The 14,909-nt window shown below is 57.7% G+C and overlaps 4 protein-coding genes across 4 annotated transcripts; all 4 read right to left on the bottom strand.

Annotated features, from left to right (window-relative positions):
• Window positions 1-683: 683 nt before the first annotated feature.
• Window positions 684-5,288, bottom strand: JKF63_04267 (uncharacterized protein; the record flags this gene model as incomplete). Its single annotated transcript, XM_067900259.1, has 1 exon — window positions 684-5,288. One exon carries the CDS (start codon window positions 5,286-5,288, stop codon window positions 684-686), a length of 4,605 nt encoding a protein of 1,534 aa, XP_067756443.1.
• A 4,164-nt stretch (window positions 5,289-9,452) lies between these two features.
• JKF63_04266 (uncharacterized protein) lies at window positions 9,453-11,138 on the bottom strand (the record flags this gene model as incomplete). Its single annotated transcript, XM_067900258.1, has 1 exon — window positions 9,453-11,138. The coding sequence occupies one exon, from the start codon at window positions 11,136-11,138 to the stop codon at window positions 9,453-9,455; it is 1,686 nt and encodes a 561-aa protein (XP_067756442.1).
• Window positions 11,139-12,287: 1,149 nt separating this feature from the next.
• Window positions 12,288-12,629, bottom strand: JKF63_04265 (uncharacterized protein; the record flags this gene model as incomplete). The annotated part of the gene is made up of 1 exon (XM_067900257.1): window positions 12,288-12,629. One exon carries the CDS (start codon window positions 12,627-12,629, stop codon window positions 12,288-12,290), a length of 342 nt encoding a protein of 113 aa, XP_067756441.1.
• Window positions 12,630-14,054: 1,425 nt separating this feature from the next.
• On the bottom strand, window positions 14,055-14,840 carry JKF63_04264 (uncharacterized protein; the record flags this gene model as incomplete). Its single annotated transcript, XM_067900256.1, has 1 exon — window positions 14,055-14,840. The coding sequence occupies one exon, from the start codon at window positions 14,838-14,840 to the stop codon at window positions 14,055-14,057; it is 786 nt and encodes a 261-aa protein (XP_067756440.1).
• Between the last annotated feature and the right edge of the window lie 69 nt (window positions 14,841-14,909).

Raw genomic sequence — 14,909 nt, 5'->3', positions numbered from 1 at the left:
CCACACAAAAAAAAACAAACAAACAAAAAAAGAAACACCTTGAGCATACATGATTAACATGGGGAGGGGGTGCGTGTGTGTGGGACGGAGCGGAGAGGACAGAAGTAACACCTTTGCCCAACACAAGATATACACGAGCATGGAACGAGCAGGGAGGAGGAGACGCCTGCGCGCCTCGGTCGCAGTCAAATACACTCACATGCAGAGAGTCACAAAGCCAACGAAAACATCTCTTGGCGCGCAAAGACACGCATAAAAAAAAAGATAACAACGCAAAAGATGAGACATCTCAAATGGGCTCCCCCCTCGTTGCTACCACAGTTATCATCAAGGGTTGCAATCAAGTAGTAGTAGACCCGAAACAAAGGTATACGCACCGTCATACACACACCCGCTCACATGCGTGCGTGCATCTGTGTATTCATACATATTAGTGTGGCACCTACTAACAAAGATACACCCGTATTCGCATGATACATGTGCGAGCAAGACAACACGACAACAGTTTCTACTGGGCGCCACACCTCAACACACCAGAAACAACGGCATCGTCAACGAATCCCCTCCTTCCCCCCCCCCCCTCCGGAGGCCGCATGAAAAACAATGGCACAATGACACAGGCCCAAAAGCAGGGGGAGGAGGGAGAAAAGCTTACACAGCAACAGACCCAAGACCTCCACAGGCTATGAGCCTGTCCAGCCCACCTCTTCCTGTGGCGAGAGCGCCAGCGTTGAGGGGTGTGGCTGACTCCTCCCCGACGTCTCACTCACTACACTCGTCCCTCGACTGCGCAGGAGTTGCTTCCGCTCGCGCTTCTTGGCCTCGTAGAGGGCCCAGAGGGTCGGATACGAGTAGCTGGACATCAGCTCTCGAACGGAGGCTTCGCTCAGACTCACCGGGTGGAGCACGTACAGGTCAACCATGAGACCACCCTTGCTGTAGCGAACGTCCTGAATCGCCGAGACAGGTACATTGGCTGCCACTGCGGAGTCGCTCGTGAAGGCTTCGTGCATGTGCTCATAGTAGTGGGTCATAATGAATTCCCAAGCGGAACCGGGGAAGCCGAGAAGCACCATTGTTCTCCTCATGGCTACGTCGTTGCGCGGCTGGTGGGGCGGCAACAGTGGAACATGTGGCTGCGAAGTCGGCAGTGGCGGGGCATCAGGGGCACCACACTGTGAAATCACAGTGATCAACGGTGCGTCAAGCACGGCGGCGCTGTTGTCACCACCGACGTCAGACACGTCGAGTAGTGGAGGTACGGGGTCACCCATCTCAGCTACGGCGCTGCTGGGCGGCTTGGCGTGTGGCTTTTTTTCGGCAGTGTCAATGTACCTCCCTGCTCCTACCGTTATCTTCCAGAGCGAATCGCAATCACCACCTGTACCTGCGTCGATTGGTGGTGAAGGGGCTTCCGGCAGCGCGACGGGCAGCGACGATGCCACAGACAAGCAAGTGGAGACAACCTCTGCTGCCGATGTATCGATGCAAACGCCGCCCTTATCAGTGGTGTCGGCTTCGCCTTCGGCAGCTGCAGTGATAGCCGCAGGTGACACTTCTTCGTGGTAAGTATACGAAATTACATCTGCATCGTCCGCACCGGCGTCCCCGTTAGCGGCAGGCATCCCGCGCCGCGGCGTCGGCAGCAGGCGCCTCCCAGGGTCGGTGATATCGCTGAGTACGCCGGCTCGGCCCCCTGAACCTAATGTCGCTGCAACTGAGACGTCTTCCTCCATCCTACTGCCCTTGCGGATCAACGTTGGTGTGTCCATGAGAGGGGAGGAGTTGCACGAAGTCTGCCTAGTCGTGGCGCTAGTCGCGGGCTCGGGTGCGGCACTGCGAAACTTCTCATCTCTTCCCTCTCCAGACTCGACCTCCGCGGTCGCATTGACGTGGCCGGCGCCGTCACCTGTGCCCTTCCCCCCCGTTGCGAATCTTTCCCGTTGCCTGTGAAGGGTCCTGTCCTCGACAGCGGCTGCCGCGGCCAAGTCGCGTAGCACCTGTGGCGGCGCCTCCGAAGTCACGGGTTTGGAAATGAGCTCGGCTGCCGCCGCCATCGAATGAAGAGCCGGCCCACCGCCTCCGAGACCCGCCTGCGGTGCGAGTGTGTCTGCGCCCACCCCCGCGCTTGCATTTAGCGCCATTTCCATCGTGGCGGCATTGGTCAACGTGTTCTTCTTCCCGCGGTGCAGAGAAAGCGGTGAGACCGACACATCAGTAGTCTCCGTCTGCTGCGTGGCTGCGGTTGCCGTGTCCCGAAAAGCGGTCCTCGCTTCATTTTCAGTAGCGTCTTTCAACCTCGCATAGTGACAGGGCTGTTGCGACGAAGCGGCCTCTCCTCTACCGCCACCAGAGAGAACGCGGAGTCCCCCGCCACACCCGTCCAATACCACATCGGTTTCTGGTTCCACCGCATTGAGCAGCTTCGCCTCATCACCTCCCTCTCGCTCGTCCTCTTGCGTAGCTGCCAGCTCCTCGTCGTCCCTCGCCTCCGTGACCGCATCCGTGACGAGAAAATCTACTGTAGCTCGCGCTTCCATGCCGTGATGCCCCACGCCACCTATGCTATCATCCACGGCGGCGCCGTTCGTCTCGGCAGTGTTATTTACGCCGCTGGAGCCTCCACTCGGGACGCGGGGCACTCCTCTAGGAGACTCCACATGTGGCATTGGGGCGATCCTCTCTGGCGGCACTTGCGAGTGCATCCCCGGCTCAGGCGCATTGCTCGCTTCCTTGCACGTGTAGTCAACTTTCACAAGAGCCTCGGTCTTGACGAAGGACATCTTGTTCCGGTCCTCGACCTGGGCTGAGCGCGCATCGGCAGAGGGGAAATGTTCCTGAGAATGACGGCAAGAGCGGCCGTTGCTCGCATCGTGTGTGGCAACCGACGCGCTTGCGTGTGGGACGTCGCACTCCTCCGTCTCAGCGTGTCCAGCAGCAGTCGACAGCCCTGTGCGCATGTTTGCTGGAGGCCTCCGTGCCGAATACGTCTGTCGCTGCGCACCCGCGGCAGGAACCGCATCACTCCCATCGGCTGCAGGTCCCCAGAAGGGTTCGTCGGCCCCGGAGGTCGTCGTTGCCCCTGCATCGGTCAAGTACCCAGGAATCTCACAGTCACTGCCTTTGCTACCCCTGGTCTTAAAGAAAGCTGAAAGAGCGTCCGTGACATCTCGGGGTGCTGCATCCTCTGGCATAGACGACGGCGGAGTCGTCGAGACCGAGCTGCAGAATGACGCACCGAGCGGAGGGACCGTGGAACCGACTGCAGCCATCGTTGCTGCTGGAGCAGAGTTGACATCGGCACCTGAGGTCGCATGGGACACCTCGGACCTTGTGCACATCGCCACTCCCGCAGGTGTAGCGGAGGCACCCACCCCACTGCAGTGTGCTCGCTGCCGTGCCTGGGCGGATCTCTGCAGTAGCGCAGTGAGGACGTCGTGCTGCGCTCCATGAATTCTCTTAACGAATGCCTCCGTGAAGCTCGCGCTGGATAGCGAGAGCGAGGCGCGGTCACGCGGCACCGATGTCGTCGTCGTCGCGGTGAGAGGAGGGTCGAAGTATGGATGCAACGCAGGCTCGTAGGCTCCATGCGCCAGCGATTGAGACACTGGAACCATGGGCGGTGGGGATGGCGCGTAGATGGGGTAGGGGCCGCCACCGCCACTCTCTGAGCTCCATGCAGCGCAGGGAAGAGACGATGTCGTCTGCCCGAGTGGAGTTTCAACCCGGCGCTGTAGGACAGGGTCGTCTAAGAATCGCTGTTGTTGCGGTAGAGCGGAAGCGGGGGGAGGCGGTGAGGGAGGTGTCCGCACTTCCTCAGCAACAACGCCGCGGCTATACCCTTGCGTGTGGACCGCTGATGGGGGCCTTGGTGGTGCCCTGCAACTGGTTCCCATCTGGGTGGGTAAGTCATGCGTAGATGAGCGGCTTGGCAGCTGGTTCGCCGACGGCTTCAATGGTGGGGGCGCGCTGTGAAAGAACTCGACACCGTTGGTGCTGTCGGTGTTGCTGCTACTGCCGCGGTTCGAGCGATGCCTCCGGCCTACCGCCCTGGCAGCGCGCAGAGCAGCTTTTTGGGTGACCACCTTCGCCTCCATGTGTTGGGCTATTTCGTTGTCACCAGTGCGCTTCACGCTGTCCATGTCGCCTTGGTCAGCCGTGATGTCTTGCGTTTCCATCCGTGCAGAGGAGTTATACCGAGCGTGATGATGACAGCCCGCGCGCCCTTTGCATGATGTTGACGGCGCATGTTGAGACACAACACTACGGGCAGTGTCACCGACATTGGTCCAGTTCACTGGGAAATCACTTTTCTCGTCTGCGTGAGCGCCCATCGCTCGGGGGCACGTCAAATGCTGCAACTTCTCTGCCTCCACATCCTCTCGCTGCGAGAAGCAGCCCTGATGCCTCAGAGCCACGTCGGTGGGGTCGAAGTTTGTCCACGTTTCCAGTGGCCTCGCTTCTGCTTCAAAGCCGCTACGCGAGTGCGGTCGGTAAGACAGCGTTTCTCCGACTGGATTGAAGTGGTGGCGACTGCCGGTGGTCTCGTCGAGCGCAGACGGGTGCGATGAATGGCGAGGTGCCGAGGCAGAGCAGCCGCCAGGTGAGCGGGGGGGAGCGACAGTCACACCCGGCTTCGTGCGGCCATTCCCGAGGTGCTGTGCAGTCGTGTCATCATGGCCAAGCGACTGAGAGGTGCGCGTGGACAGGCGGTGAGAGCACGCACTAGGGCCTTGACTCAAGATCAAGTTTTCGTGCGCATGATCTGCCGTCGCGTCGAACGCATCTGCGGACCACGGACAAACCTCTTTTACCTCAGCAAAGCCAACCGCTGTCGTCACCATGACGATGCGGATGAGCGTACTCGCCAGCGACAGCGTGTCTGCAGTCAGCTGCACGTACTGGTTGAAGTCCGTGTCGAAATAGAAGTAGCCCTGGGGCGCACACGGCGGTGAGTGGGTGCTGACAGATGTGAGCGCAATACTGCGCAGAAAAGACTGCGTCAGCTCCCATGCCTCAGCTGGTGAGACGTCGGCCGGCAGCACCGGTGCCCGGCACTGAGTCGACCGGAGTGCGCGCATGTCGGCTGGCAACCGCAACAGCGCCGCAGTCTCTATCGCTGAGGCCTCCCCGTAGGCAGAGCCGCTGCTGCTTGGAAGGGAGGCGATGACGATGTCTACAGTCCACCACACCGGTGCCGCTTGGTCGCTGTCTTCTGCGGGTGCGTCCGCCTCGCCGCTGAGAGGGTACGGTTCTGCGACAGTGGACAAGAGACTCTTCGACGGCATCGTTCTCGGCGACCTCACAATGCCAGTTTCCTCCCCTCTGCCCATCAGTAGACTCGCATCTGGGGACCAGCGAGGTGAGCGCGCGGGTGTGGTAGAGGTGGTCGTGTACTCTCCATTGTTTAGCTCTAAGGATGCGGCTGGGGTGCGACTGTGTGCCGCTGATGGGGACTTCGGCAAGCACAACCGTGCCCATTGCACCGCTTTTGATAATGCTGCGCCACCGGTGCTGCTTGTGGCTGGACTTCGTGCGACCACCGCTACGTCCTCCAGTGAGTCGCGAGCGGAAACATGATTTGAGGCGGCGGTGGGGGCCGAAACTCGAAACCGGCGCTTGGTTCGCCTCTGCGAAAGGGAGTCTAACATGAAAGGAGAAAGCGACACCGGGGCCGGTAGATGCAGCCCCCACCCATCACTTCTAGTGCCGTGTGTATTCGCTGTATTATACACTGCTGAAGACGCGCGATCGCGCAGGCCACTTTTCGCAGCCGACATTGCCGGGTGGGTAGAGGGCGTGGCGCTGGAAGGCCCCTGAGATAAGGCTGTGCCGGAGGCGGCTTCGACAGATTGTGGCATCGAAAGCGTTGCTGTGGCTGTCGATCCGTATCCACGAGAGCCATCAGAATTGTTGGCGTAGTAGATACCTACACTTTTGGGAGTGACGTTCCCACCGGCGCCGCGGGTGGGCGTGTGCGCAGTAGGTCTGTAGGCATTATGGATGTGTGTTACGGATGCAGCCGATGTCGCTAGAGAAGTGCGCGGGAGATAGTCGGCGCGCTCCCATGCACCGCTACCGATCCCGGACAGCGACGGATTGAGACGACGGGTTGTAGCCGGCAGGTGCAGAGCACTTCCTGCTAGAGAGGCGGGAGATGGGCTTACTGTCGTCGCCGCGTAGTGAGGGTAAGAACTGGCGGAATAGGACGACGCCACTTCTGGAACCGTGGCACCGTCTCGGTGCGTAGAGACCTGCGAAGAGGCGCGCTGCATCTGGAGCGGCTGCGACATCACCTGGTTACCGCACGAGGTGCGGCTAACCGTGTCATTGGTCACATGGGCGTAGGAGCTGTTGGGTCTATCAAGTGCATCACGGGGGTGCTGCAGGGAGCCTTGGCAGGAGGAGGTAGGGCTGTGTATATCCGAGGGGACGTCAAGGCGGGGAGGTTTGCTGTGGCGCGGGTAGCATGCGTCCGCCGCACCGGTGTTGAGGATCATGGACTCGAGTGGCGTGGCTTTTTTTTTTGCTTAGCCACACCTTGTCAAAAGGGGGAGGGGGGGGCGGTAAAAATTAAAAAAAAATAAAGAGGGGGGGAGAGAGAGAGAGAGGTCTGAGAACAGACGTAATTACCAGCGCGCGAGTGGTTGTGGTGTGGTCGATCATATGGGAAAAACGGGTTCGAGGGGGGGAGGGGAGGGGAGAGGGGGGAGGGAGGGAGCGGGGAGCGGGGGCAAAGATGGAAATATTAAGAAACAACTATTTATATACACACATACACAAATGTATATCTCTCTCTATATATAAATATCAAACCACACAAGCAGACTGTGAGCAAGGAATGTGTATGCCGGGAGCTGTAACACGCGTATGAGGAGAAAAGGAGAAAGAGGCTAAACACACTCATGTGTGTAGGTGTGTGTATGTATATATATATACTACGGACATACACGCACACACACACACATATAAGGAAGGGGGGATGAGAGGGTGGTGTGTGAAGGGGAACAGGTTGTCCGATGGCGCGGAGATCGATTCAGGGAGGCGAATCCCGAGAGAGAAAAACGGAGAACAGCCCTGAGGCCAGATTAAAACCACAAAGGAAAAATAGACAAGGCTTTCAGAAAAACAGAAAAAAAAAGAGCGTACAAACAAAAAAGGAGGGGAAAGACCGCCACGTCCTCCTCCCCAGTCGCCCGCACGTCGGTGGGGGGTGGTGGTGGTGGAAAACAAAAGGAAGAAGGACGGAATGGGGAGGGGAGGGGGGGGGGTACACTCTCCTACAGCACCACCGACTGACCTTTTTGTTACTTGAAAGTTTTGCCGTGCGCGCCGGGTACCCCTCATCCACCCACCCCAGACGTTAGAACGGCTCCACCTCTTCTCCTCCCCAGGGGGGGGGAAGCAAACAAATAGTGTCAAATGTCACACTCACGCACGTGAAGTCGCTGAGGTGGTGAAAAAAAAGGGGAGTGTTGCAACGGTGTGTGTCGTTTTTTTTTCTTTTTGCGCTCAAATGGCAGTGCTACCGTCTGACGCGTTTGGTTAAGCGTGGATCACGTGCACGGGGCTGAAACAAAAGAAGAGGATAAGCCACAACTCAGAGAGACACACACACACACACACACGATATCGATTGAACGTGAGGGGAGCCGATGGCGTATGAGAGAGTGAGGGGCTATTACACGAGAAGCTCGAACCCCCAAAATGCACACCACTATCGTCGACCAGGAAGCAGATAAGGAGTGAACTGCCACAGCAAGTAATGCAAGTACACTGTGTGAACAAAAAGAAATGAGACTGAGCTAAATGCCTAGTCCTTCTTTCCCCCTTCCCCAAGTCTATATATATATGTATATACCCCCGCCCCCTTCGCAGGACTTTCGCTTGTCAGCTCTCCCACACTCGAGCACCCACTCCTGCTTTTGGGCTGAATGTCCTCACACCAGTCACAAAGAATAGACCCTCCACCCTCCACACAACACACAACACAGCGGAAACCCGACAGGACTGAAATGACTGGCAAGACGACGGAGTGCAGTGACGGTCTTTTTGGAGTATATGGGAAGGGGTGGAGACGGGGGAGGGAGGGAGGGAGGGGAGGGGAGGAGGGAGGGAGGGAGGGAGGGAGGGAGGGATAAGGGGTAGGACGTTGATCGAGAACTGCACTGTGTGCGCCACTAAAATCGCCTTTTTTCCCTGTAGGACTGCACAAGTGTTGCGATGTGCTCCTGACTGCTATGCTGGCCGCTACTTTTCTTGTAGGTGGGGCACACACCTCGGCTGTGACAAAGGGGAAGTCACAGCGAGAGAGCGATAGTGCACGAAGAAGAACAGAGAGAGGACACAGGTGTCAGGATGGGGGGGGGGGAGAGAGAGAGCTGAGCAAAAGAAGACGGCTAGTACAAGGCGATTTTTTTTTGGGGGGGAGGAAGGGGATCGGAAGAGGGTTGCTTCCTCAAACACGTTCACGCACGCCCCCCTGTGTCGATGTCTGTGTGGGTGTCAGGATGGTGGTGTGTGTAGGTGTGTAGAGAGGTCACATGTGAAACGGGGGCCGTTGTGGCGACACTTCCTTTGCTCCTCTTGGTTTGCCGTTCCTCCCCCGTTCCAAAGACGCGGGCAAAATATACACACGCACACACAAGCACAGACACGGAGAGAAAGATGTAAGAATAATCTGAACAACCAAAATATGAGCGTAACTGAAGTAACGAAACACACACACACACAAGGGGTAGCACTTATACAGACACCTTTAACGAGGCGAGTGAGAGGTGGAAGCCACTGGGTTCGGGGAAGAGAGGGGTGAAGAAAAGGAGAGTAGGGGAGGGGGGGGGGGTGGAGAGCCACAGATGCATCAGCTCATCAAGGCAAGCACGCACGTCGTGCCCCCTGTGCGTGTGCGTATACACGTACGCAAGCGTTTTGCCTCTGTAGCGAGGTTTATACGTGAATGCGACAGGTCCCGCGCGGACAAGAGCACCCAAATCTTTGCGTGCGACCAAAAAAAATCATTTGTTAGCAAGAGAGAAGTCGAACGGTGCTCCTCTCTCTCTCTCTGCACAATTTAGAATAAAAAAAATGTGTGTGGAGAGGGGAAAAGAAAAAGGGGATTCGGTTAGCCCCGTAAAAAAAGTCTACCGGTGGTGATGCGAAGCCGCGATCAGTCTTTGAGCACGGGAGGGGTTGGTTCGCCACGAGGGAGAAAAGCGGTGAGCGGTGTGTGTGTGTGTGTGCCTTTGGTTGAGTGCAGATGCTTGTGTACCCCCCCCCCCATCCCTGCACAACTTCATCCAACTACATGGGGTACCGTGGGATGCGCTGCGGCAGAGCTGAGGCTTTCTCTGAGGTGTCCTACCGGCACAGACCGAGACAAACATGCACCACTCCCATGGGCTGTGTTGGCGTCTTCGCGGTGATAGCCACGAAGGGTCCCCCGACGACACCTCTCAACCCTCCCTCCGCACGCGCTTCGGGTTCTTTGCGGTCCCCGCACCCCAGGTACGGCGAGGACTGTTGTCACCCCGGCACACCTTGCTTTCTGCCAGCTCACGGCGCTGCCGAAGAAACGCTTCCGCACGCTCCCAGACCGCCTCGACAAGATGACCATACCGCTGGAAGCCATCCACAGACAGCTGAAACCCCTCATCGGACTCACCTAGCCACAGGCGCTGCTTCTCCAAGAGCAGTGCTTGGCTGTCACTGGTGGAAGTCCCGGCGGGCGGCGATGGCGTATTGCCACACAGCGGAGAGATGCGCGGTGAGGTTGTGCTCAGCGCCTCGAGTAAGCACTTCTGAGCATTCTCCATCGCCTGATCGTCCACCACATGAGACTCATAATTTCGCGGCAGTCGAACCCCTGTCCAAAGCACGTATACTGGGGTCTTTGTGAGGTGCATCGTTTCCAGCACGTGCACATTGCCGCGGGCCGCCGAAGTGGGTGGAGCTCCTGCCACACCCACGACCTCCTCCATACACCGCATCAATATGAAGAGGCTTGCGCAGTACGGAAAACCGTGCACCATCATCAGCGCACCACCGGCAGCAACACATGCCAATGCTGTTCTGAGCTGCGGCACGAGGAGACTAAACCATGGAAGAATGAACGCCTCGACCTGTACACGGGTTGAAAGCGAAGATCCGGAATGTGGCACGTCGTTGCAGTCAGCACCACATCGCCCGCCGACCTCCGGCGTCACACCACCGCTTGATGGCGAAGTGATTGCCACAGTTGCCTCTTCTGTTCTATCCCATCGCTGCCGCTGCCCATGATCGAGCACAGCGCCGCCGTTAACAAAGTGGAAGCGTGGCTCCCCTGCGGAGACCAACTTGAAGAGTGACGTGGAAGGTGACGAGACGCCAGTTGAAGAGGCCGTTGAAGGTGGGGCTGATAGTGCCGTCTCCTGAATGCGGGTCGCAGAGGTCTCACACTCCACAAGCGCGCACGACGCTGAACGCTTCCATGTGCTTGGCGGCTGTGTGACGTCGCCGTCGAGGAGTAAAAACGAGGCGTCACCTCGTGTGCACTCCTCCAGGAGCGCCGGATCCATATCGATGCCGCCGTCAACGCGTGCCAGCGTTACACCGACACCACGCCACCCCAAATCTTTCACCAAGTACTTGGACACGCCGCCTGGCGCGCAGCCGAGATCCAAAAAGAGCGGCGCAGACAACTCAGAGTGTCCGTCAGGACTGTTGTTGCCAGACGAGGTTCTTCTTGGTACAGCTGTGAAGAAGGAGCTTGCCGCTCTCTGGGTGATGCGCCGCGCATGCTGGCGATAGCGCTCAGCCAGAACGGAGACGTCCGCCCTCCCAAATACACTTGTGCCCTTGCCCTGTGGGGCTTCCTGCTGGGCTGTCCGATGAGATGAGGGTCGAGGGGGATCGGTGACGACGGCATCGGTTGAAGAAGTCGGTGTATTCGACTTCCGTTCTGCGTACCACTGATCCAAAGCTACCGATCTCCACCCCCGCTCACGCTCTTTCTGCAGTCGCCTGAACGCTACTGAGTGCTCAAGGAGGTATGAGCGCCACCGCTGGGCTGTCAGGTACGGGTTAGAACTCACATCTCTCTCCGCTGTCGTCGCCGCCAGGGAAAGCAATGCTTCGCGCGACTCGCTTGTCGAGGTCTCCATGATGTTTCGGCTTCACATGCAGGTTTCGAAAAGGTAGTACAGGTCAAAAAAAAAACAGGTGTTCACGTGAGGGTATTTATGTACACGCAAATCATGGCGGATCCAGATCGTGCACATTAAGGGCGGGAGGTGGTGCGGGGGAGAGGAGTGGAGGAAAAGAGGAATAGGGAATGGTGATAGTGGTGTCCCCATCTGTACAAAAGGGTGGTTTCATAAACCACTTTGTACAGTGGATGAGCCATCACCCCCCCAAAAAAAAGGATAAGAGCGATGGTGCTCACCTACAGTCAAGTCGATCACGGGGGGGGGGGGGAAGGGGCCGGCAAGGCTAGTCAAATGCAGCCGATGGCTGCATCCTTCCCCTGCGCCACATACACAGCGATAGAAAGAGTCCTATCGTCCACCCTCATCGACCTGAACAACAAAAAACACATTCAAATACGTGTTTCTGCTCCGCACGCTGCGTCGAAGTCGTTTCTTCATATCGTTGTTGTCACGTTTATTGTCGTCTCTCCGCTGTGGTACCGTCTTGGTTCTCCCTTTACGTGCGGGCAGGTAAATGAAGGTGAGAAGCTCGACGGGGAAGGGCAGCTTCGACGTTGATCGCACGTAACGCGCGAGACACTTTATGCACCCAAGTTCAAGAGGGGGGGGGGGACGATGCCCCCCTCGCGCCTGTGTCTGTGATGAATGAGCGCCACCCGAACCACAGTGCGGCGCGCCTCTACAGGCCCTCACGCACCCGGGCAGCTCAGATTTCCAAAAGAGTTTGGAAGGTGTGTGTGTGTGTGGGGGGAGGGGGGCGTCGCCAGAATCAAACTCGCTGTACACGCACACACACACACACACACACACTCTGGCTCAGCAGCCTATATCGCTCCTCTCTTTAATGTACAGCAACCCACTAGGAGTTGATACACACCTATAAAATAAAAACTTCCCTGAGGAGAGCGCATTACCAGAGAGGCGCCATGGAAAGACCCCCTCACCCCACCCCTCCCCTCCTCCTCCTCCCCCCCTCCCTCCAGGTGAAGAGGGAACAAACGCACGAGGAGGAGGGGGTGGGGTGGGAGCTGGACAAAGCGCGAAGAGCCAAAGGGTAGCCACGCTACCTTCATCTGCCCCTTCTTCGTGGCAAAAACACCACAATCAGTTCGCGTTCGGGTTTTTGTTGTTGTGCTCCAAGTTGTACACGTACATTTGTTTAAGAACGCGGTCGGTGCACTGACCGAACGCGACGTTCTCTTTAAAACAGTCCGAGGCCCATCTGTCGCCCGCAGCTCGCTGGCACGCCACACCGGCGTCATACTCGCGCTTGCAAAAAATGTGGGCTATGCCCTCGAGGTAGGCAGACTTTTGTCGCTGGCACACAAAGTTGATGTCGTCGTTGATGCGGGACTGCAGGCACTGTTCCAAGGCGATGCGCTGCTCTTTGTACTCATTCGCAAAACGGTCTGCCTGCTTGTTGAACTCCTTCGTGTTGCGCGACATGTTCAAGCAATAAGTGGACCCCCTCCCTCCCTTCCTCCCTTATGCAAGGCGCGTAGGCTTTGCGGGTACGTGCTTATGAAGGGTAGCTGTGGGACCCTGCGTGCGACATGAAGGAAGGTACTGAGTCGGGGCGGCGACGAGGAAGGACGAGGTGGTGGTGGTGGTGCTTGAGTGGAAGGGGCAGGGGCGGAGGGAGAAGGAAAGATAGGGAGGGAGGCGGCTTTGAACAAAAAAAAGACGTGTCAGAAGAGACGAGCTGGGCCGATGCAGTGAACGAAAATACACGGCGTACGAGGGAGTGAGAGAGAGGCGGGGCGGGGGGGGGCAGGTTGACACAAGAGAGGTCCCGCTAGCGTACATACGTCGCGCATCGGTATACAGGGAGCCTCCGTCGGGCGAGAGTGGCACCCAGCCAGTGCTTTGACCTTCCCAAGGTGCGGGTAAGAGAGCATTGAAGCACATACAAAGAGTGCGCCTTGTTAGTCCTACAAAGAGAAGGTGGAGGACACGTCAGCGTCATCACGACCCTCTCAGTACGGCGAGAGACTTAGCAGTTGTCTCCGCCCTCACCCGTGCACACACACATATATGCACGTACACGCATGCATGTGCACGCGGGGATGCAGCAACACGACTACAGTGAGTGCGATAGATGGGATGGACCTGCGTAGCACCCCCCCCCCACCAGTAGGGATGGTCACACATCCCCGTTTAAAACAGATGTAGAGTAGGTGCAGATTTGGCGAGACATCTGCTTCATCGATCCCCGCTCGTCTCGCAAGTGTCACACATGGACAACACAGCACATGTTCGCAGACGCACTCCGCTCAATCTCACGTATCCCTCCTCGCCCCCCACCCCCCACCCTCCAAAAAAAAACTCTCCAATGGGGGAGGACGAGGAGGGGGGACGCGATCTCACAACAGCAGTGAAGTGAGAAAAAAAAACAGAGAGTGGAGAGGAGGGGGGGGGAGAGAAAGACAGTTAAATGGGCTGCAACGATTATACGCTTTACTCATTTTCTTTATGCGATCTGACACACCACACCACACCACAAAACACAAAACAACACACCACCTCATCCAAACGACACCTGCGCTTCATTTCCCTACACGAAAGATGAGGGGGGGGGGGGAAGAGAAGCAGCGCCGTAGTACCGCGGAGTGGAGAAGATGTAAATACCCCCTCCCCCCCCCCCCCAAAAAAAAAAAAACGGCAAAGAGGAGGGTGGATGAGGAAAAGTCTGTCTGGTGCCTGCGCCTCCTGCACGCCACGTGCATTCCCATTCCAAAATCTTGACAGCGTCCCCCCCTCCCCTCTGGCCGTCTTTCTTCTCGATCTCACCGCAACGGCCGCTGCAATACCACAAAGAAACGAGCTCCCCCGCCACCACTACTACCCTCTCTTCCATCGTACTCAAACTGACTAGTGAGCTGCACCACCGCCGCGATGGCACTCAAGGAACATGCGCACGCCAGAAGTCCCTACCAGGCGCCCGGACAGCACTGCGCGCGCATGCAGTGCGCTGCCCTCGTCTGCAAACGAGACGAGAAGCTTGTGGCGCCGCTGGCCGTGGCAGTGTTCCGCCTCGCCGTCCTCACCGACATCGGCGTCGCTGTCGTTGTCGGCGTCTTGAATAGGTGACGCCTCCGACGCGACGGCCGTGGCAGTCGCCGGAAGCGGCTCATCCGGTGTGTCGATGAGTGAAAGAAATCCAGGGATGCCGCTCAGCGCGCGCTCTGCCAGAGTTTTCGATGCCGACGGCACTAGGAAGCAGTCGACGAGGCACGCTTCAGAGCTGCACTCCGTCGCCGATGTGGGGACGTACTGTAACTTCCAACGCCGACCATAGACCTTACGGTTCTGTAGCTGGCGAAAGAAGAGTTGTGCGGTGGCCTTGCTGTCCACTTCTACGCACAACGTCGCATTGCCGATCTCCTCGATCAGCCGCACGTCCTTCGCAATGTGCTGCTGCTGCGCCGATGAGAAGAAGCGTCGAAGCGTGTGGTTATACACTTTCTCGTAGTTCACTGGAAGGTTATTCAAGAGGACAGATCCGTGGTAAATAACGGGGTCTTTGCCCGACGTCGACTTCGGGGTCGATTTGGGCTGCGCTGTCACAGGCGCACTGCGCTTCACCGCTGCTGTATTTTTCTTTTGCGGCTTCTGAGGTGGCAGCGAAGCCTTCGAGAGGGGGATGGAGGGGGGCATGACTGAGACAAATGACAAGAAGGTCCGCTGTACTATGCGCAGGCGGTATCGACAGATTGTGAAGAGTCG

The sequence above is a fragment of the Porcisia hertigi genome, chromosome 26 (assembly GCF_017918235.1).
Source record: "Porcisia hertigi strain C119 chromosome 26, whole genome shotgun sequence".
NCBI lineage: Eukaryota > Euglenozoa > Kinetoplastea > Trypanosomatida > Trypanosomatidae > Porcisia > Porcisia hertigi.
This window is presented reverse-complemented; position numbering and strand designations above follow the sequence as displayed.